General features: G+C 45.5%; 2 protein-coding genes across 2 annotated transcripts in view; both read right to left on the bottom strand.

The window, feature by feature from the left end:
• Window positions 1-22,806, bottom strand: part of LOC142884522 (4-trimethylaminobutyraldehyde dehydrogenase-like) — a 273,088-nt gene that overhangs the window by 61,658 nt on the left and 188,624 nt on the right. The gene's annotated exons all lie outside the window — the stretch shown is intronic.
• slc1a7b (solute carrier family 1 member 7b) lies at window positions 137-22,413 on the bottom strand. The gene is made up of 11 exons (XM_076017593.1): window positions 22,176-22,413; window positions 15,135-15,214; window positions 12,336-12,551; window positions 9,957-9,999; window positions 9,603-9,834; window positions 9,028-9,127; window positions 7,240-7,473; window positions 5,356-5,550; window positions 3,091-3,225; window positions 1,383-1,482; window positions 137-1,176 (listed from the first exon to the last, which is right to left on the bottom strand). The coding sequence occupies exons 1-11, from the start codon at window positions 22,314-22,316 to the stop codon at window positions 919-921; spliced, it is 1,734 nt and encodes a 577-aa protein (XP_075873708.1). The 5' UTR covers window positions 22,317-22,413; the 3' UTR covers window positions 137-918.

The raw sequence follows: 22,806 nt of genomic DNA, 5'->3' as shown, positions 1-22,806 counted from the left end.
GGCGTGTTTGTTTCCTGACATTCAGCAGATCATCAGGAGTTTGTTTACTCTTAGTACACCCTCGGTGTCGCAGGTCAGATACTGTGGAAGGGGAAATAAAGCATAGCCAAGAGATGGATGAAGGGGAAAAAAAAGGCGTGAGGCAGACAAAATCACACCCCAGGCCCGATCTGTCTTTCTGTCTGTCTGTCTGTCCGTCTGTCTCGCTTATTGTCAATCTCCCCAACAGTACTCAGTGTTGGTACTGCAGTCATTTGTATTTTTTTTTATTGTACCACGCATTAAAATTTGTAATCGCTTTTTTTTTTTTTTTTTTTTTTTAACCAAAGTCATCATTTTAGATAAATGCCACAAACATCAAAACTATATCGGCTGATACAATTGACAATTCAAGTCAGAAAAACCACGAGCCACACATTCCACACATTCTATCTGAAAAAAGCGACATCTTGGTCTCGCCTTGCAAGACACAGTGTGTTGTGTTCTGACCATGGCTTGCATGGACGCAACAGAGGGGAAAAACTTGAGTGAATGTGTGCATTTGTGTCACTGTTGAACCCCGGCAGCACCAGATTCTTTAAGGCAGAATGAAAACGGCGAACGGACGGCAGGATTTCCCTTTTTTCTCACACAAACGACCAATATAAAATGTAAGAAAACAACTCCATCATTTATTAGCATGTTGCACACACAACCGAAAAAAGTCTCAATATAAAATGTAGATATCAAAGAAGTCAGTTTTATCGCACACCTGTGATCGGTGTGTGAGCTCACGCTGCAGTTCCAGACTTCTGGAATCTTCTGGATCAGAACCAGAAGCAGAATTCCACTGATCAACAGACCAGGGATTCAAGAGTTTTGATGCATCAGAGGTCACGTAGTTCCCCTCTGACCTCCAGCGCCCAGTCGGCACAGAGGCTATACGTTGGTCTCCAGGCCGTTCATGTCGACGGTGCAGTGTTCTTTGCTCTTCACGTGTCTCGGCGGAATCGGCGGCTTCTTCCTGTCGCCGTGCGCCGGCCGCACGCCCTCCTCCAGCTGCATTAGCCGGGCCACGTCGGGGGGCACCAGCTGGTGTTTGAGCCCCGAGGAAGGAGGCCGGAAGTTGGCATTGTTGCGACAGTTTATCAGGGGCGTGGCGTTCAGGACGGGTTTGGGCTCGCAGATCAAAGGCACCTGGGAGTGGACATGAAAGAAAACAGACGATGAAAGTCTTTGAATTATCCCCGCAACAGGTAAAATGTCATCTTCAACCGATGTATTAAGCGGAAAAAATGTTAACATTTCAAGTGACAGAAACAGTGACGCATTGTAAAAGGTTAAATGTACACAATTATTGTTTCTTTTTGTGTCATGGCATCATCCGCAAGTCAGCCACTCACTCCATCTCCCTCCTTCATGAAGTCCTTCCTGCAGATGTGAGCCATGATGCCGGTGGCCAAAGCGTCTCCCATCACGTTCACCATGGTGCGGAATCTGTCTCTGCCGGAGGGGTGGGCAGGAAAATAAACAAACAAACAAAAAACATTGGCGAACATTTTGGTGAATATGCAAATTTGAAGGCTTCCTAACTTAACATAAAAATAATATAAAAAGACAATTTAAGCAAAATGAATGAAACACAAAAGAAAAAACAAGTGACCTAATTGAAAAGGAGTGAGAAGAAGTATAGCTTGTTGGCTCTCACCCCTTTCTCCAAATATAAATGAACAATTTATAGATACACTCCTGATCAAAATCTTAAGACCAGGTAAGAAACTGCAAAAATGTGCAGTTTGCACTGCTGGATCTAAACAAGGTTCTAAGGAGAGCTTCAGAATGCAAGAAGAAAAAATGGGTGAAAGAGACCAAAGATTTTGAGAAGGCAATTTATTTAAAACAACAATCTAACTGAAATAGGCTGTTAGTCAGCTGATCAAAAGTTTAAGACCAAAGCACAAAAAAAAACTAAAACCCCCTCAAAACAGAAATTAAAGGGTCAAAAAACACTCATTAATGAGTAGCTCCACCATTCTTGTTGAGCACTTCAAAAATTAGTTTCAGCATGCTTGATGCGAGTGAGTCTCGAAGGCTAACAGGAAGGTGGCTTCACGAAGGGCATCCACCGTCTGGAACTGATGCCCATTTTTGTAGACTTCCCTTGCCATCCATTCCCAAATGTTCTCAATGCGATTTAGATCAGGGGAACACACAGGATGGTCCAACAGAGTGACGCTAATCTCCTGGAAGAAGTCCCTTGTCAGGCGAGCATTGTGAACTGCAGCATGGTCCTGTTGAAAAACCCAATCATCAGCACACAGACGAGGGCCCTCAGTCATGAGGGATGCCCACTGCAACATCTCCATTTAGCTAGCTGCCGTTTGATGCCCCTCTGCATGACCTGAAGCTCCATTGTTCCATTGAGGGAAAAGGAACCCAGATCATGATGATGCCCCCTCCACTGTGCCACGTAAAAAAAATCTCAAGTAACTTCTCCTTGTCATGCCAGTAACGTTGGAAACCATCAGGACCATCAAGGTTAAATTTTTTCTCATCGAAATGACTGTCTTACTACGTTCAACTTCAGCAGCAATAGCACGCTGTGAGAGGCTTCGCTTAAGCAGCTCAACAATCGTACCACTTTCAAAGACAGTGAGCTTTTGTGCCTTTGCTGTCAGGTCTTGACAGAGTGATTACTTGACAGAATATGGTATGGAATCCTAATTTTTGCACAGATTTTGGCTATGTGGTCTTAAACAGTCAATCAGCTGATGAACAGCCTATTTCAGTGAAATTGTTGTTTTCAACAAATTTCAAGCTCAATTTTTTTTCTCTTGTCCCATTTCTTCTTTTTGCATTTTGAAGCTCTACTTAGAACCTAGATCCAGTAGTGCAAAATGCAAATTCTTGCAATTTTTTTTCACTGGTCTTAAGAATTTGATCATAAGTGTACCACCAATAGGACACCAGTACACCAATGTAAACATACAAACAAGAGCCTCTACCTACATATTCATAAACACAGAACAATAAATTAATTAAATTCATTTATCTTGTCACAGACAATTTGACTCAATTCTAAAAGAAATAAAGTGAAAGAGTGCTTCTCACAAGGCCCAGTCCACCGCGATGATGAGGGTGATGTCGTCGGTTGGCAAGCCGACGGAAGTTAGCACGATCACCATGGTGACCAGTCCGGCCTGCGGGATCCCCGCCGCCCCGATGCTGGCGGCTGTGGCGGTGATGCTGGTGAAAAGCGGGAGAAATCGCAAACTGTGGGAACAAAGTCACTGCTAAAAGCATTTTTAAGGAAGCCCGCATTTCGTATTTAGGGCACTGTCAGGCGGGCTTCCTTAAAAAAATGGCGGTGCAAGATGGCAGCTAACTAGCAACAAGACCCTTGTTGCTCTATGTATATTCTTGTATAAATGAGAACCATTCTAAGGGTAGGAAAATCAAATATATTTTACTCTACCACCAGTACAGTAAAAGTACTTTTTATACATCGAAATCGAACAAGCTCCAAAAACCAGCTTTGGCAGCTGCTGCTGGCAAAACCATAGATTGCAGGTTTTTGCTGCTTGTCTCTGTTTTGAAACCGGTAAAGCTCCGCCCATCTTTTCACAGAGCCAGCAGGTGGTTGAACGGCCTTTGTTTCCAGGGTGGTGCCCTGATGCATGATTGGCAACATGATTTGGCTGTGTCAGGACAAAAAAACATGTCCCAGGTGACCTCACGTGCGCTGCATCTGTTGCCTTGTGCATGTTTACATTATGTGACGCCAGACACCTGGTCTGCAGGTTGTCAGCCTGGCCCTCTCAAAAGGAAGAAAGAAAAAACAGGAGTTGTTTCGACACATTTTCTACACCCACGGCGCAGACAAAGCGAACTGAACTGAAGTCAGCACAGCGAGTCATTCCATTCATTCGTCTGAACCAAAACCTGAAACACTTTTCTACAAACTGAAGAACGTCGGTAAAAGTCTCAACCTCCTGCAGGCTTGAGTTCAAACCAGAGGAGATGCAGCATTCAGCTTTCACCCGCTTTGCGGATTGGAAGCGTCTTCTTGGAACGCTAACAGAGTAAAATCGTGCGGCGGTGATGGCGAAGGCACACGCTGACGGCGTGCTGAGGGAGGGGCTTTGGGATCGGGGTAGGCAGCGAAGCGGTGGCGTGACAGCGATACGGCTCTTTATCTAGGCCAAATGGCCCCTTTATTCTGGAAGATAATCTCATACTGTCAGCCCACGACCGACGTATGGAATTATAGAGGAGACGCATAAAGGGGGCGGGGTTTACTGTCAGTGTGACAGTGCAGGCCTGTTGATTCTTTTGTGGCCTCACTGTCAACAACATGTTTCTGTCTTTTTTGCGTGTTTGTCCGTTCAGATATTTTAGGCTTTCACTGACGCAACCATCAGTGTTTCAGTGTTTCGATCAAGTGATGTTGGATAAGCCAGTCCTTGACGTCTCTGTGATTGGCTGCTGGATATGATGGTCATTCTGGCGGGACTGGGACAACCCAATCGGTGGGTGTTCTTTCACTGTGGCGATCAATCAATCGATCATCAATCACTCGCGAGGCCACAACATCAGAGCAAACAGGAGTTAAAGGTCCAGTGTGTAATACATGTAATATTTCTTCTTAGGATGCAAGCGTTCTCCCTCAATATAAAAAGTACTGTTAGGCAGCTATATTGTCCACATCTGGCTTCTTTAGAAACATGGCGGCGCAAGATGGCAACTAACCTGGAGCGTGACCCTTATTGAACTATGTCTATACTAATACAGTTGTTCTCAACTGGTGGAGTCTCAGGACACACATTTTTTTCCTTATAAAGACGCTGTGACCCAAATTTTTTTCCACAATAATAAAATCGCTAGCCCAATCATGTCTAGTAAAATGACTTATTGAAATTATTGAATTGAATTGATCGTCCTCCAAAATAAACATTTCTCTATAAATATATGTTTTAAAATCCCTATAACAAAAGTGAAACTGCCCCCGAAACCGCAACCCAATCAAAACAGTTCTGTGACCCACCAGTTGAGAAACGCTATTCTAATATATATGTAGATAAGAACCATTCTATGAGTAGGAAAACCAAATGACTTTTATTGTACTGTGATCATACACTTTTATTAATGCATTTAAGGGCAACACTTGAAACTTTTGTTTTATTCATTTATTTCTTACCAAATTGAACACTGGACCTTTAATGCAGAGACAAGGGGGGCGGAGCCACGTGGCGTGACGCCTCTCCACCATCTCATGTGGAAGATTTGACGTCACCGCCCTGAAAATCCCATGTTGCTGCCGCCGCCACCACCGCTGTCGCGTATCAGCCTGGAAGCACAGATGGCTGGTCGACTGACCTGATGGTGATGATCTGGCCAAAGTCCAGCTCGTAGTTGTTGACTTGTGCGATGAATATGGCGGCCACGGCTTCGTAGAGGGCGGTGCCATCCATGTTGATGGTGGCGCCCACGGGCAGCACGAAGCGGATGATGCGGCGGTCGATGTGGTTGTTCTCCAACAGGCACTTGAAGGTGATAGGCAACGTGGCGGAGCTGGAGGAGGGGGAGGAAGAGGACGAGGTCAGAGGTCAGTCATCAGGGGCGGAATGTTTGACCCGCACAACCCAACCAGCCTGAGATTTAGCATTCCGCTAACAGCTCTGAGTGCGACAGGAAATCAACCGACTCCGATTTAGAACGATTCAGACACAAAGTTGGACCGGAGAGGAATTTGAATCATTTGTACAATGATTTGTTTGACTTTTCAGCTGAGAATATTCAAACAAATCTTCTGAGAAGAACCAGAGACCAATGCGCAAATCACTGCAGAAACACAGACACACACACACAGACACACACACACACACACACACACACACACACACACACACACACACACACACACTCTAGACGGTGGCGGTCATTCACTTCACTTCCTCAGACAGCTCTTTCACTCTCTTACCTGAATCTCACTAATCACTAATTTCTTTTCGCCTGCACCTGCATGGCTGCCCTCGCTCCATTCAGCCCTTGTGTGTCGTTTATTTTAGGAAAACATTGCATTGTCGTAAATAATATAGGTGTGTCGTCGATATGCTGTTCTGAAAACATTTTGAGGCCACCAAATGTGGAACAAATAAACGGCAGGGAAAAAATGTTAAACGTTTGGATGCTTGGGGGAAAAACAAAACAAAACAAATCAAAACAAAATAAAACAAAACCGGAACACAACCACAGCGGAACATATTGCAGAAAAGTTTTGGGTTCACTTGCTCCTCCAAAAAGCAGAAAATAGACTTTTTTTTACCTCCTCCAAACAGATGGAGCTGTAATTGTCACTTTTTGTTTGTTAAACAATGCCTCACTTCACGTTGAGTTGCTGAGAGACACACAAGGAGCCAATCAGATGGCCATTGTTTTGTTTTTCGCGGTGCGAAACTCAGGATACACCATCTTTGACTCAGGAAAGTAACAAAAGCTTCTGTGTAAACTCACTTGAGTCCCTTTCAGTCTCTACAATGTCCTCATCACTCCTTCTGACTTCACCTTTCCTCATTGCAATTTAAATTTTTGTATGTGTGTATTTATGTGTGTGTAAGACAGAGAGAGAGACAGAGTGAGAGAGAGACAGAGAGAGAGAGAGACAGAGAAAGAGAGAGGGAGAGAAAGAGAGAGGGAGAGAGCTTCTGAGTGTTTTAGTTTTGCTTAGTTTTTTTTCCTTCTAACTCAGGCGTGGGCAAACCTTTTGACTGGTTGGCCACAATGGGTTCTGAAATGTGACTGGGGGGCAGGAGCAGGAGCAGATGAATGGAGTGTTTTGGTGACCCACCTCATAGGAGGAAAAAAAATATACCATGGAATATATAGAAAACATCTGCTTTAATGTCAATTGAAAATGAACAAAAGCACAAAGTCTGTGTCTTTGAAGCCCCACGGTATTTAGCTCTGTATTGAAATGACTCTTGATACACGGATGGAATACAGCTATTTTTATCAATTACTTACTATTAATATAATTTCTTTAAATTCAGCGGGCCAGATTAAAAAGCTTAACGGGGTGCATATGGTCCCCGGGTCATAGTTTGCCCACCCATGTTCTAATTGCATCCCAGTTTGCTCAAGATTTGACACCTGTGTGGGCAGTTTGGTCAGAAGTTCCTTTGGGTATTTTTCTTTTTGTTCTTGTTGTCCTTAATAGCCGTTTGAAATGAAAGTCTGATTTTCAAAAGTTGAAGCGGCTACCTGGAGGAGGTTGCCAGGGCAATGAGCAGGGCCTGCAGGATTCCTCGGATGTAGACGATGGGGCTCTTTTTGGTGATGAAGAAGTACATGGCGGGCAGGATGAAGAGACCATGCAGCACCAGGCCAAACACCACCGTCACGGCGTAGAAGCCCAGCTTCTTCCCCATGGCCGATGGGTCGCTCATCTCCAGGATCTTGCCGGCCACCAGGAAGACAATGCCGAACGGAAAGTACCTGGAAATTATGCGGAGTGGGGGGCAGGGAGCAGTCACAACTCAATGATTTTTTTTATTTATTTATTTTTTAATTAGCGGCCACTCTAGTAGGTGCAGCTAAAAATCCCTTTTTGTCAAAATCACAGTTCATAATGAATCTTTCTATTGTATATTTTTAAGTCAAGGATTTCATTCCATTTTACCATTATGGAATGGTAATAATATATATATTACATATGCCATTATGGGTAATTTTGCTCCAAGCAAAAAATCACAACCGGGTTCAGAAGGCCAGATTCGGAACATGGGATCAATGTGAACACAGGAGGAGTTCAGGATTTCAGCCAGTCCAGGAACAGACTGTGGAACAACCTAGGGAACAGCCTGGGGAACAGCCTGGGGAACAGTCTGGGGAACAGTCTGGGGAACAGTCTCGGGAACAGCCAGGGGAACAGTCTGGGGAACAGTCTGGAGAACAGCCTGAGGAACATCTTGGGGAACAGCCTAGGGAACAGTCTGGGGAACAGCCTGAGGAACATCTTGGGGAACAGTCTGAGGAAAAGCCTGGGGAATAGCCTGGGGAACAGCCTGAGGAACATCTTGGGGAACAGCCTGGGGAACAGCCTAGGGAACAGTCTGGGGAACAGCCTGAGGAACATCTTGGGGAACAGTCTGAGGAAAAGCCTGGGGAATAGCCTGGGGAACAGCCTGAGGAACATCTTGGGGAACAGCCTGGGGAACAGCCTGGGGAATAGCCTGGGGAACAGCGTGGGGAACAGTCTGGGGGAACAGCCTGGGGAAAAGCCTGGGGAATAGCCTGGGGAACAGCCTGGGGAACAGCCTGAGGAACATCTTGGGGAACAGCCTAGGGAACAGTCTGGGGAACAGCCTGAGGAACAGTCTGAGGAAAAGCCTGGGGAATAGCCTGGGGAACAGCCTGAGGAACATCTTGGGGAACAGCCTAGGGAACAGTCTGGGGAACAGCCTGAGGAACATCTTGGGGAACAGTCTGGGGAAAAGCCTGGGGAATAGCCTGGGGAACAGCCTGAGGAACATCTTGGGGAACAGCCTGGGGAACAGCCTGGGGAATAGCCTGGGGAACAGCGTGGGGAACAGTCTGGGGGAACAGCCTGGGGAAAAGCCTGGGGAATAGCCTGGGGAACAGCCTGGGGAACATCTTGGGGAACAGCCTGGGGAACAGCATGGGGAACAGTCTGGGGAATAGCTGCTTCCTTATCTTGACACCACTGTTTACCGTTCACTGAATTCCAGATGAAAAATTCAGTTTCATCATGATAACTTGTTCTTACTAGTATTGTTATTATGATTAGGAAACAGAATGAGAAGGTTGGTAGGGCGGACCATCACTGACTCAGAATGTTTCTGTGGGAGGAGGACCTTCAGATGTTTTCCTTCCAAATAAACCAGATCATGACGTGATGGAACCGTTGTGTAACTCACAACGCAATGTGTGATTCCGTCTGGTCCCGCTTACGCTTCGAGTTGTTTTTATAAGTTTGCTTTTAACATTTTAAACTTTGCCAGCTGCTGAGAAGAGAAGAACATCACCTACCAAATGACGATGGCCACGATCCTGAGCACAGCTTCGTTCAGGCTCTGGCAGAAGTTGACCAGGGCGCTGCCGTTCGGCCCCATCCTCCCCAGCATGATGCCTGCAGATACACACACAGGGACACAGGGCCATGACACAAGCTGCTGCTGCTGGTAGCAGTTTTATAATTTTTCTGACTTAGCCCAAAAGTTTTCGTACAAAAGCTGTATTTATCGATCTTAATATTAGTATGGACAAGATGAGCATTGTTTATTTTGGTTTGTTTTTTGCACTAGTAACGTTTTCTCTTTTAAAATTGTGTTAGTTAAGAGGAATTGGTTTAATATTTTTATGCTGCTCAATTGTAATTTGCATTATTAGCTAGTTAATAAAAAAATAATAATTTCCTAGAATCTTTGACCTGGGTTTTACCATGATCATCATCAACTAACTAAAGGGGAAAATCATAAATTATTCTCTGATCAAAAACTCTCAAGGAAGAAAGCATATCAATATCAGTATCAGTACTAGCCCGGTGGCTACTTGGTCTCACCACAGTACCAAAACCCCAACTATCGCCCTGCCCTCTTCCTCACCCATCGTAGCGGAGAAGATGACAATCCCGAGGACGTTCATCCCGTCGCTGGTTCCTTCCCGAGTGCGGACGAGCACGTCCGGGGGCGGAGTCAGATCCAGGGCGAAGTTCTGGATGTCCGTGCCATTGTCGTCCTGGATGCCGTAGATGAGCTGTCGCCTGGTGGTGGACTCGGCCTGGGCCTGGCTCACCGTGGGCTTGGGCTTCACGCTGTATTCAATGCTGGTTCGATACTGTCGGTGACGGGAGTGCGGTGGACAACAACAAGAACAGCCGCTGATGTGACTCGCACGCGAACAAACAAAAAGCCTGTCTGCCTCCAGAGTTGTGTGCTCTGTCAGCTGTGTTGTGTTACCTGCTGAAATGTGGCCTGGACCAGGTTGGCTGGGAACATGTTGCTGCAAGGCAAGATGCAGATTTTACTCCAGAGATGAGGATTACGTAAGTATCATCTTCACATCTGACAGCCAGATCACCAAAACCCGTTCTGCTGGTTTCGACCTCAAGTCGGTGGACCTGTGCAACACCTGCTCTCTGTGTTTAATGTTTATTTTGCAGAATAAACATCCAAATGATCAATTCCACGATTTTGTAGCCCGTTTATTTCGTGGTTTCCCACATTTTTACAACCCAATTACTATCTTTGATCATCGTGTTTTTTCTCTCTTGATGTCTTGTGATGCCTTCCAGGTGTGCGCAGGCTTTAAATGGCCACACCTCTGTGTGTGTGTGTGTATTCTGCCGCAGGTCCAGGTCAGCGGGGCCTGCTGCTGCTGCTGCTGCTGCTGCTCCTGCTGCTGCTGTGGCTCAGATCTTGGTGTGTTTATTTTTAGTTGTCAGAAGAATTGCAATAAATCTATTAAAACCTGAGCTTGTTTGTGTGTGTGTGTGTGTGTGTGTGTGTGTGTGTGTGTGTGTGTGTGTGTGTGTGTGTGTGTGTGTGTACACGATTCGTTGTGTTGCTTCCCTTCGAGCCACACGCAGTAAGATGCAGCGGGCTGGCTGCTTTTTCAGGCTCCACAAAGTTTGTTAATACAACCACATGAACTGGAGGCCAAACTCTTTTTGCTGCCCCCACAGTAAACTGAACTTCAGCACCAAAACTGGAGTTAAAATGGTGTTTTCATTTTTAATTCTATGAAAAAGTAGTAACTTTGAAATTTTGAAGGCACAGGATCCATTTAAAACAGTCACCTTGACCTAGTCACACAATGTTTCAGCAGCTCACAAAGTCACACAGGGTCAAATGGAGCTGGAGAAGCTGCTTATTCCACTTTTTTCCCCCTGACATTTCAGATCCCTGTTTTAACAAAGATCAGCTTGGGTCATGAGAGATGGCTTCTGTTCAGAGCCAACACTTTGGTCTTTGGTCTTGGATGCTGGAGCTGAAGGTCAAGGTTGTGTACACTGATATTCCAGGACGTTAAAAAAAATCATCAGTTGATGAAAAAAAATCAATACAATTAAAACAGTGGTATTGGGCGTGAGCCAGTGTACCGCCCAGCACCAGTTCACAGAGTTTTCTCTGTTCAGTGACTGACAAGTTATTTTGTTAATTTTTTAAATTAATCAATTTTGTTGTTTTTAAAAGGACAACGTTTCAGCATTGAAAGTTAGCGGATGTACCTCAGTAAAGTTCAGCGCGAGCGTGCGACTGACTCACTGCATGTGAGCCGACAGCACGACAACAAGCTAACACAGCGAGTAGCTCCTGCCGCCGCCACCGCCGCCGGGGCTGTTCACTGATAACGACTCTGCCAAAATAAATTGAGTGACATCTTCCCACAAAGAGGCTTATACGTTTTGGGGCTTTTTTTTTTTTTTTTTTTTTAGATTTCCTCCTCCCGGTCAACAAAGACGTTATCCCGGCGTTTGGGAACGGAGAAGATTAGGGCTGTGTTTTTAATCTTGTCTCTGGCAAATTGACACACTTTGAAAAATACAAAAACAAAACGAAACGAGAAAAGAGAACAAGGTTGCCGTGGGCATGTGGTGCTCTGTGGCAGAGAGGTGTGGTTTGGCAGCGTGAACAGTCGAGGCTGCTGGGACTGTCTGGGGACGTCTGATTTCTATTCAGCGCTTGTGTGGCTGCTGTTAATGTGACAACCACTGATGCTCGACTGGGGATGTTCATTCTGTGAGCTGTTCATCTCTTTTTCCCCCCCATATTCACCTCTTTCTCTCATGATGTTACTGTGATTTAATGTAGCTTGCAGGTTACAGGTTGACTGCACCAAATGAGTTTAAAATAATCTGAATCTGAATCTGAATCTTGAAGCTTGAATCAGAATCAGAATTGGAATTAGAATCAAATTTGTTTTCCGACTCTGCAACCAATCATGCAGGATTGTACAGTATGTCTAGACTAGAATAGAATAGAATTGAATAGAACGGCTTTATTAATCCCAAATTGGGGAGAGCAAATTGGGGAAAGCAACAGTATAGTGCAAGGAGAAAGAAAAATATATTAATTAAAAATAAATATATATATAATATAATATTTTGTACTACTAATATAATTTCTTCAAATATCAGCGGCCCGGATTAAAAAGCTTAACGGGCGACATATGGCCCCCGGACCATAGTTTACCCTTGCCTTGTGTAGCCGCTGCTGCAGGGTGGTGAAGTGTGTGTGTGTATGTGTATGTGTGACCTTCACCTTTTCGTGGAATCCACTGATGGATGTTGGGGAGCTTTGGGGAGGCATGAGAGAAAAAAAAGTTTTCCAACTCACCGGATGAGGTCCAGGAGGGCGTCGGCCGAGCTGGTGATGGACTTGCCGCTGTCCTCCGAGTCCTCCTTCTGGGCGGCGCCCCCCGGGTGGATGATGGACACCATGATGATGCCCACCACCACGGCCACGAAGGTGGTCCACAGGTAGTAGGACACGGTGATGAGGCCCAGCCGGCTGGAGCACTTGGCGTCCAGGGCGGCCAGTCCCGACATCAGGCTGCAGGGGGAGCAGACGAGTCAGTCAGAAGGTCTCTAGGTTTCTGTTTCGCGGTTGGCGTCGTTTTCCCGAAGTGACGGGAAGACGTGAGAGAGTTTGCAGAAAGTCGACACAAACTGGGACCCTGGGGCCTTTTTCGAGATCACTTCCAGATGTTTTTTTTCCAGTCGTTGTCAGAACTCTGAGCAGCAGATGGAAAAGACTCACTCACTCACTCACTCAGTCAGACAGTCAGTCGAGCTGAATTATGATCATTATGTTCATCAGCTGGAAAGACTGAATGTTTTCTTTCCGACCCAGTCTCTGATTTCATAAATTGTGTATTTGAAGCCAAACCAAAAGAGTTTTTCTAATTGACTTTTGCTGTATTTTTTTTTTTCTGCAAGAAACTGAGCTTGCTGTTGTCCTGAAGCAGCTCTGTAGGCCACCTCCACCAGCATGGGGTCAGCCTTTAGGACCGCTGCTGCTGAAAACCTCCATGATGACTCGGCTGTGTGGGGAGAATAATCCTGGCAGAGTTTCTCGGTGTCTCTTTCCCTCCCACTGGCTCTGTTTCATCCTCTGGATGTTGTCAGCAGTCCTGATGCTGTGCCAGGTTTTCTCTTCGTGGCGTTTCACCTCAGCCACAGGCTCCGAAACTCATCCGTTCTAGACATCTGGCAGTGATGCCTGAAGAAGTGAATTATTTCATTTCATGATTGTAAATATGGAAGCTTTGTTCTATATCATTTATATTCTAGCTCTTCTTAGTTCACTCATTTATGGGTGTTGTATTTCTACTGCGCGTATAATTCTAATTTTAGGGCATGATGACGATAAAAGATCTTGAATGTTGTCTCTGCTGAGAAGGCGTGTTTGTCTTTGTTTCCTGCTGCAGTTTGGGCTTGAGGAAATTTTTAACTCCACGATGAACAGCAAACAAGGCGCCACTTCATTCATTCTCTGCCACTGCAATTGGCTGGTTCTCCATCATGACGAGGTCACTCACATGCGCTCTGAAAGCAGGAACCAAAGGACCCCTTTGCTGCTGTTTTTTTCTTCTTCCTGTGCCGACAAGCACTTCAGATCAATTTGTTTCATTTCTAAAACTTAAACAAAATAATAATAAAAAAATGAAAAATAAAACTGAAAAAAGGTACTTCAGCCAGACGCTGCAGGTTATCGACTCACGTCACCGCTCCACCGTCCTCACGGGAACATCACAGGCCAGTGTTGTTTTTCTCTCCTGTGTCCTCTGTCTTTTTAATTCATCCACTTCTACCGGTGCCGGTGTCTTGCCTTGGAGTCTCTCTTTTGAAAAGATGTTTTATTCAAAGGAAGTTTTTTTCCAATTTTTTTTTTAACTTGACCCTGGGGTGTTGCAGTGCTCATGTGTTCAAGTCTAATTCATTTTATTCCTTTTCTCCTGTCTGGCTGTCAGACTCCGCCAGTGTGCCGCAAAGACCGACAAGCTCAGTCTGATGTCACATCATAGTGAGAATCAACGTTCCCTCTGAGTGAAACCTCATTTCAATCTTTTTCTGCCAAGCACTGCAATGGCGCCCTTTCACCTCTGCGGGCCTCTTGTTCTTCTTTCCCGGCTTCCCCCTCGAGCTCGTCTGTTTGCCGGAGTGTTGAGCCGGAGTGTTGCACCATACCTCCGACACGGGGGCATCATAAATCCTTCACAGAGACGCCTCTGATGCTCTGATTGAATCTCCAAATGACTCAGATGGGTTTTCTGTTGAGTGGCTGTGTCATGCTGACAGGTGACATCGGAGGCCTGTCTGGCGGCATGTGACTTACTGTTTGCAGATTATATATGTATATATATATGTATATATACATATACATATATACATATATTCAAGGCAAGGCAACTCCAAAGGGACTCCTGCGTTCTTCTTCTTCTTCTTCTTCTTCAGTCTTTTTTCTGTCAACATTCACTGGAGTCCAGTTTGCCAGTTGGTTTTCTCATTGCTCCTCCTTCTGCCAGAAAGCGGTCATGAACCCATAAAAAGGGGCGAGGGACAGAACTAGCAGGCGGCAGCATGAAACGCCTCCAGAAATCCAAATCAAATGAGGGCCGAAATTACAACAGCCGCTGGAGCTGAAAAGATCTCTCGCGTTAAGATAAATCTGTGCGGTCTGATGATACTGTCATTTTAGGGCAAAGCAATGTGATTATTTATTTTTGCTTTTTACTGTAATATTGTTTTTTATTAAGCATCTCCAACATAGCAACATAGCAACATGTATTTATTACGGGAAACGGATCTGATGTTGTTTCAATAAGTATTAATTAAAATTAAATCAGAATTAAGTCAGTATGTAAGTACTTATGTAATATAATATAATATAATATAATATAATATAATATAATATAATATAATGCAATACAATATAATATATCATTTTGGAATGAGATTAATTATTACTTCTACTAACATTTCTGTCATCCTCGTATTAGAAAAGCTATTAAGCTATTAATTATTATTATTCATGAGTGCACACCAATGCTACACGTGTTCGACAGCACAGAGGGATTTTTCTTTTGTTTCTTCTGCTGCAAAACCTATGAAAAATCTAATTTAAAATCAGCACCTGGACACGACCAGCGGGAGGATGAGCATCTTCAACATCCTCATCAGCAGCTCGCCCGGAAACTGGAAATACTTCACTTCCTGTGGGAGGCAGGAGGAGAGAGAAAGAAAATAAAGTTGTCAAGAAAAAGAAGATGATGTGAAGAGCTCAAATGTTGACGGCGGCAAGAGGAGAACATTGAGCAGCGTCGCTTTAGGAGATAGGAATGAAAAGCAGAGTGTGCACGCACGTGCATATACACTCTCTCTCTCTCACACACACACACACACACACACACACACACACACACACACATACACAGAAAAATGAATCCTGCAACTGTTGGATCATTTTATCTTCGGTCCTGCTGGGCGGCTATGAAGTCGTCTCAGCAGCAGGCGGTGAAACGCTGGAGGAAGCTGAGAGTCAGCGTATTTATGATGATACTTCCAACCCAACTAAGAAACTACAACTACAAAAATGCTTCATTTCTATTTTTAGCAACAAAAAAACAAAACAATAACCAAGTGGTGCTGTCATACAAAATGACTATCGAACACAAATCACAAACTGGACAGGAACCTGAAACCAGGAACGTCAACAGAAACCTTGGAAGTGGAACTACCAAAGGGCCTTAACAAGGGGTTAAAGTAAATCCAAAGAAAGCTTGACAGGAAATCATTAGATCACAAACAAAAACACACGCGTCACTAATTTCCCCCTGATCCGTAGTTTGTGACATGAGAGCTCAGCAGTGCTTGGGTCCCATGCAACAACATAGCACAACTACACAACTTGACGTCACACTGTTGGACCCCGTGCCGACCCACAACTGCACAACTGCCACATAAAATCATCAAACAGGCTCAGATTTTTGATGTGAGTGCAATAACAAAACAGTCAATAAAAACAACTATAAACCCATCTGGAAAAGTCATAAATCATCTTGATATCATCATCATCATCATCGTCGTCATCGTCATCGTCATCATCCCGTCATTGTTCACTCATTTCATCTCTTGTTAACCTGAAATCTTCCCCCTGCAGCTCCAGCTGAGTCTTTTCGGCCCAGTTTGTCTGACGTGTGCAGATCTCACCGGGTCTCTCTCTCTCTATGTGTGTGTGTGTGTGTGTGTGTGTGTGTGTGTGTGTGTGTGTGTGTGTCCCCGCTGGGATTAACACTGACCTCTATCCAGAGCGGCTCGACAGCTGTTCTCTATCAGCTGCGCTAACACAGCCGGACGTCAAACTCCAAATTAACTTGGCCATGTATCGAGAGCGCAACGAGAGAGAGAGAGAGAGAGAGAAAAAAAAAAGAATATTCTTCCACCCTCTCAGTGCAGCTGCACACTCCTGGCTTTAACTTAGCCATTTAGTTAGCCAAGAGTGGATGTCCAGCTAAAACCTTGCAGCAGACCCTGAATTCATTTAGGCTGCAGGTGGCACTTGCAAAAAACAAAACAAAAAAACAAAGTTCTCCAACCTTGCTTTGTTTTGTTTTTTGGCAATATCCAATAAAAAAAAGTGGCGTTGCACAGCCGATCAGCTTTTCCTTCAGATCATGAAGGAATAGGCTGCCAAGAAGAAACAAGAATCAAAAAGATGAGGCAGAGAAAGGATTGTGACTAGACTAGACAGGAGTGTGATCTGAGCTGCTGCCAGATCAGCAGGGAGATTTTGTTTGTTTTGTTTTTTTTACAGCCGGCTAAAAACAGTGGGGCAACACATGTCCAGTTTGCTCAAAAACTCTTTCTGTGGGCTCTTCACACAGACGTGCGATGGGTCTCCTCCTCCCCTCCGGCCATGACAGTGGTGATAAAAATAAATGGCGATAAAGCAGGTGATAAAAATACGGATCAGTCTCAAGAACATTTTTCAATTTCAGTTTCCCATTGACTTTCATTTCCTGCTGCAGCATTGGGAAGATATGTTCAAGCTATAATTTTTTTTTAGGATTTAATCACTCTGAGCTTCCTGCTGCCTCTCGACTGATGGCCTTTGTTGCTCGAAATTGTTGTTTTAGTTTTGGGGTTTTTCAAATTGAGTCTCTTTCCATAGTCTCTTGTCTTTTTATTGTTTCCTGTCCTCTTGAAACGTTATGCACTGGACCAGAAAAAAATCAAAAAAAACTTTTTTTTCCTGACGTTCCAGTTTGACATCAGTCAAACGCTTGATCTTCTGGTGGAGTCGAGTGATTCTGGCACAGAACCTTCTTCCTGCAACTCCACAGCGCAGCTTGTATGTTGTTGTTTGTTTATTTATTTGTTTGTTTGTTTGTTTGTTTGTTTTCCTGGACATTTTTATGGACGTGGAGAAGGTCTAGTAACCTCACAGCAGCTGTGGAACTGAGAAGCTTTGCGGACGAGTCAAAATCGACTGATTTGAGAAGCTTCAGTGGGGGGAAGTAAATGGAAAAATATTGAGAAAATTATTGAAAAAATATGGTATTATAGAGAAAATGTAAATTGAAATTTTTCCTTCCTGGCTGTGAAGGTGGAAGCACTGGGAGCTTCTTGTCTGTTGATGGAGCACCAAGCGGGTCAGAGGAACCAGAAGCACCTTGACAATGACCGGGGCTAAATATGTTCAACACAACAACAACAACAACAACAACAACAACAACAATGAACTGGATCTTCTTAATGAGACAAGCTTGTTCTCTGAGCTAAGAGTGAAGCCTTGCAGTGTTTTTCCTCAGATGCCAATAATCACTTCCAAACCCTTCAACATATTTCTTTTAAAAACAGCCGCAGCTCAAAGTGGAGTGAAGTTCTTGGCAAAGAAATCTGAATGGCGAGTTGCATTTGTTTTTCTCTCCATCCTTTCTGTCCGGCCGAGGCGCAAAAGACACAACACACCCCTGTCTGAAAATAACATCCAGCACAACTAAACGCAGAATTGATTTCACGCAGACTCCCCACTGGCCTCCATCCAATCAAACAAACCAGCCGTGACCACAGAGCCTCAGCAGGAGGACCGGCCAGCCGCCGCACTAAGCCCGTGTTGTGGCTGTTTGGCTGCCCACAATTTAGCTAATGTCTGCAGTAGAGAGCCAGTGAGAGCAGGGGGCGCCAGAGATGTTTAGCGGGCCGGAGGGAGGCTGGGTGGAGGATTGATGGAAGTGGGATGGAGGATAGATGGAGGTTGGATGGTGGATGGTCCATCCTCCATCCATCCTGGATGGATGGTGGAGGTTGGATAAAAGATGGATGGAGGCTGGATGGAAGATGATGGAGGATGAATGGAGGATGGGTGGAGGTTGGATAGAGAATGGATGGATGTTGGATGGAGGATGGGTGAAGGATGGATGGAAGATCATGTTGATATAATCTTTCATGGTGGTTGGGTCAAAGTTGGGTAGACAATTGAAGGCGGTTCAGTGGAGGATGGGTGGAGGTTGGACGGAAGTTGGATGATAGGTATATGAATGGAGGTTGGGTGCAGGATGGATGGAGGTTGAAAGGAGGCTGAGTGGAGGCAGGGTGGATGGGTGGATGGATGGATGGATGGAGGTTGGATGGAAGATGGATGGAGGGCCACTGGAGGCCGAGGCGGCTCCGTAATGACGGCTAAAGAGCTTTTCTGTTGGGCATTAAGCGGCAAGAGCTTAGTTTGCTGTGTAAGAGCAGGATCAGCACTCAGTCAGGTTGGTCTGCTCATCTTGCACTGACTGCGCGCGCGTGTGCATGTGCGTTTGTGTTGGTGTGTGTGTGTGTGTGTGTGTGTGTGTGTGTGTGTGTGTGTGTGTGTGTGTGTGTGTGTTTTAGGGGGGCAGGAACAGTGTTTTTTCACCCCCCCCCCTGTCCCCCACCATTCAAGAGTGTGACAGGTTCACTGAGAACACCAGTCACAGAGGAAACAGTGAAATTAGAAAACATCGAGAAAACTGTCACAGCGTCCGACTGCAGCTCGTATCTGATTAGAATTCAGCGCAACTCTGTTGACTTTATGACATTTCATCCCTCTGCAGCTTAAAGCCTGTCAGAGGCTCTACTCCTGGTGACCAGAGACGGAGCTCCGTCTCCAAGAGTCAGCAGCACCGTAGAGAGACATGGGACGACCTCGGACCTCAGACAACCTCTGGCGTCACTTCACATCTTCGGTCGGAATTGCTTTTTAGTCTCCACACACTCCAGACACAAGAGATGTGTGACTCAATTAGTTTTTAATAACGACATTGAAGATCAAAGAGTCGCTCCTGCAGTTTCAGTGCAACGTTAGCTTAAGTCAGACCTCTAATGCTGCCGCTGCTGCTGCTGCTGCTGCTTATGTAATCCGCGCTCTAAATCTCTGACGGACTTCAAACTTCCCAGGCTGCACTGCTGCACCAGCCAGTTCTGAAGAGTTCCTCTTCCTCAGCTTGGAGAACTGATCTCACATGTGTTGGAGGAGCCTTCCTGACGAGAGCTAAGCCTCAGGATTCAATCGCTACAGCTAGAATCAGGCCCTCAGCTGCGCACCTCAAAGATCTCCGCCCAGCTCTCCAGCTCAATGACGGAGCTTCCTCCTCACTGTCTGCTACTGATTGCTCAATGGCGGCGGGAGTGAAAAACTTTATTCTACATGATGCAACAAAAAAAAAAGGATCTGTCATCTCAGCCTGTTGCACTCATGGCTATGACCTTTTTTGCTGAAATCTGGTCAGTTTGTCATCAGATTTAAGAGGAAAAATCACAGAAGCATGTGCAGAGTTCGCATTAGAGGGAGGTGCAGGTGCGAGTGGAGGACATGCATCCACTGCATCCACTTAAAGATAATTCAACCAAGTGGCCACCTGCTGCAGCTCCACTGACGACCACAAGTACAGGATGGAAAAGAATGAAAAAGGATATTAGCCGTTTGGACTAGAACCGCAGGTGGAAATCATCACGCTCAACTCTTAGAAGAGGAGCACTTTCACTAGCAGTCTAAAGAGATTGGCTGTTAAAGCTTGTGGGCGGAGCCTTGGGGACAGACGGACTTCCTGACTGAGCTACAGATCCGCGCCGCTGGCAAACACAAATCCAAACAGTCCTATCTAACGCCACGTGGTGCGCTGCGCTGAGATAATTAGACAACTGGGAGATAATTAGACACCCTTCAGTTTCCCACAACATGGTTTAAAAAACATAGTCCTCTATGTTTTTTAAACCATGTATTAGACTATAAAAGAGTTTCCCTGTTTTGTTTTGTTTTGTTGTTTTTTTTTGTTTGTGTGGGAGAAGTAGATCTCAGATCAGATCACGGAAGAAAGAAGAAAAACATGGGAGCACTTCTGGATATAATCTCACATCCTCAGTTCCAGTTAGTTCAGCCTCAGCCTCCAGCCTGGGTCATAGTATGGGATTCCAGACTGGGGGAAAATCCAGGCCCAACTGGGAGCAGAGGGAATGTTGGATTATTGTGGATTATGTGGACAGATAATAGATAGTTAGTGCATCAGACTGTGGCAGACATTTCTGGAACAGTGAACCCGAAGTGAGTGAACTCTTCCCACTCTTCCAGCTGATCCTACTCTTCCTGCTGTTCCTACTCTTCCTGCTGTTCCTACTCTTCCTGCTGTTCCTACTCTTCCCACTCTTCCAAATCTTCCTACTGTTCCTACTGTTCCTGCTGTTCCTAATCTTCCCACTCTTCCTGCTGTTCGTACTTTTCCTGCTGTTCCTAATCTTCCCACTCTTCCTGCTGTTCGTACTTTTCCTGCTGTTCCTACTCTTCCCACCCTTCCTGCTGTTCATCCTGTTTTTACCGTTTCAAATCTTCCTACAGTTTCAGTTCTTCATACTGTTCCTACTGTTTATACTCTTTTCCAATTGTTCTGACTGTTAATACCAGTCCTGCTGTTCCTACTCTTCCAACTGTTCCTATGCTTCCTTCCTAAAAGAAACAGCATCATCTGTGCTAGGGCTGTTGTTGTTGTTTTTTTGTTTTGTTTTGTTTTTAAGACTTCCTGCTGCTGTAAAACTAGAATGCAGTTAGAACGGTTTCAACCTCCCCGGAAATTGAAATGAATGGCTGAAAAATGAGCCAGAAGGAGCCAAAGTCGAGCTAAAACCACAAAGTCAGCGCCCCCTGTCCACCTCGCCGTGCGTCACACCACAGGGCCTCCAATTAGAGGAAGCATTTATTTGATTGAATGGTAATCCGCTATTGTGAGGGGCGAAAGAAGCCGGGGGTTATTTTTAGTCTCTCGGCTCTATTTGAGAGTGGAGACGTTGAGGCTTTTGGCCAGGGGGCTGATGGGGGAAAAAAAAAAGAAAAGATGGCTCTTTGTCACCGGGGCCCCCTCAGTGAAGCTGCTTGCTGGGGTCTCTGGACACCCTGGAGGCAAAATAGAGAATTTGGAGGTGACATGGAAAAAAAAACAATGTTTAAAGACATCAAAAGAATCGGTAACATTGATGCACTGTCCCATTTCAAAGGTTTGTTTGTCAATTGACTGAATTCAGACACGAAGCCCATCAGCATCGCTGCCAGTCAGAGAGTGCTTTGGATTTTTTTTTAAACCCCCATGTTCAATCCAAGCAAAAAATAAATAAAAAAGACACTCAGAAATGTTTGGCTGAAGAAAAACCTGCACGGAGAGCAAAGCAAATACAAAGCGGAGCGTGTCTCATCTTAGTTCTTGTCTCCTCTCTGCTACTTCAAATTTTTTAACAAGCTTCATGTTTAAGATTCTGGAAAAGACAGAATTTCCCAGGATATCATTCATGTTGAAATATTTTTTCATTTATTTTCACTTGGAACATTGATGGCCAGAGCCTTTTTTTCAACTTCGAGCTGCAGTTGCAGACAAATGATGTTAATTGCTTTTATCCTGATTCTTACAACAAAAACATGCGGCCAAAGGAAATCAAACGCATTGTTTTAAAATTCTGTCACAATAAAAGTGCTTTGCAGTTTGCTAACGAACCGCTACATTGCGTCGCATTCAAACTGGAGTTTTGGGTCGGCGTGCGGAGGAAGTGTGCCAGCTCTGCTCCAAGACCCCCCGCCCTGTCTCCGTCCCGCAGCCCTCGGTGACATCACAGCAGCTTGGCAGGGGGGAGGAGAGGGAGGAGGGAGGGGGTCGGTTGCACTGACCTGCTCGGTGAGGCGGCGAGTCCTCAGGAAAAATCCCAAAAGGCAGCCGATGACCACGGCCAGCACCGACATGATGAGCAGGCCATTCTGCCTGCAGACGTTCTTCACCCGCTGCCACACAGCGTCCAGAGCCATCGCCATGGCGCCGAGTCACCTGTCAGTGGCCCCCAAACGTGCCCACCCCGGGGCGAGAACTCCAGGCAGCCCGGCCGGAATAAACTCCAGGACTGGATGAGACGTTGTGTCGGGAGATGAAAAATATATATATACTTTTACATATATATATATTCATATATATATATATGTATATATCTCGTCCCCGGGCAGCTTTCAGAGCACCTTTGGGCTCGGCATCCCTCTCCGGCAGTGGCGGTCTGCGCTAAGCCAAGAAGATCCCCTCACTTTCCAAGCATCCCCTCCCCTCCTGCTCCACCCACCGGTGGCCCGGCGCTTGCTGACCCACCGCGAGGGGGGATGGAACAGCTGGCAGCCGCGTCCCCGGGAGTCAACATCTCCAATCCTGTTAGCGTGGCTGCTGTATTAAACAGGTCTGAGGAAGGATTAGAGAGCCGGACCGACCTCGCTGGTTCCCCCGGTGGCCGCTGGCATCAGTGACGTCGGAGCGGACACA

Source organism: Nelusetta ayraudi, unplaced genomic scaffold, assembly GCF_046127955.1.
Source record: "Nelusetta ayraudi isolate G7.1 ecotype Tasmania unplaced genomic scaffold, CSIRO-AGI_Nayr_v1 ptg000001l, whole genome shotgun sequence".
NCBI lineage: Eukaryota > Metazoa > Chordata > Actinopteri > Tetraodontiformes > Monacanthidae > Nelusetta > Nelusetta ayraudi.
This window is presented reverse-complemented; position numbering and strand designations above follow the sequence as displayed.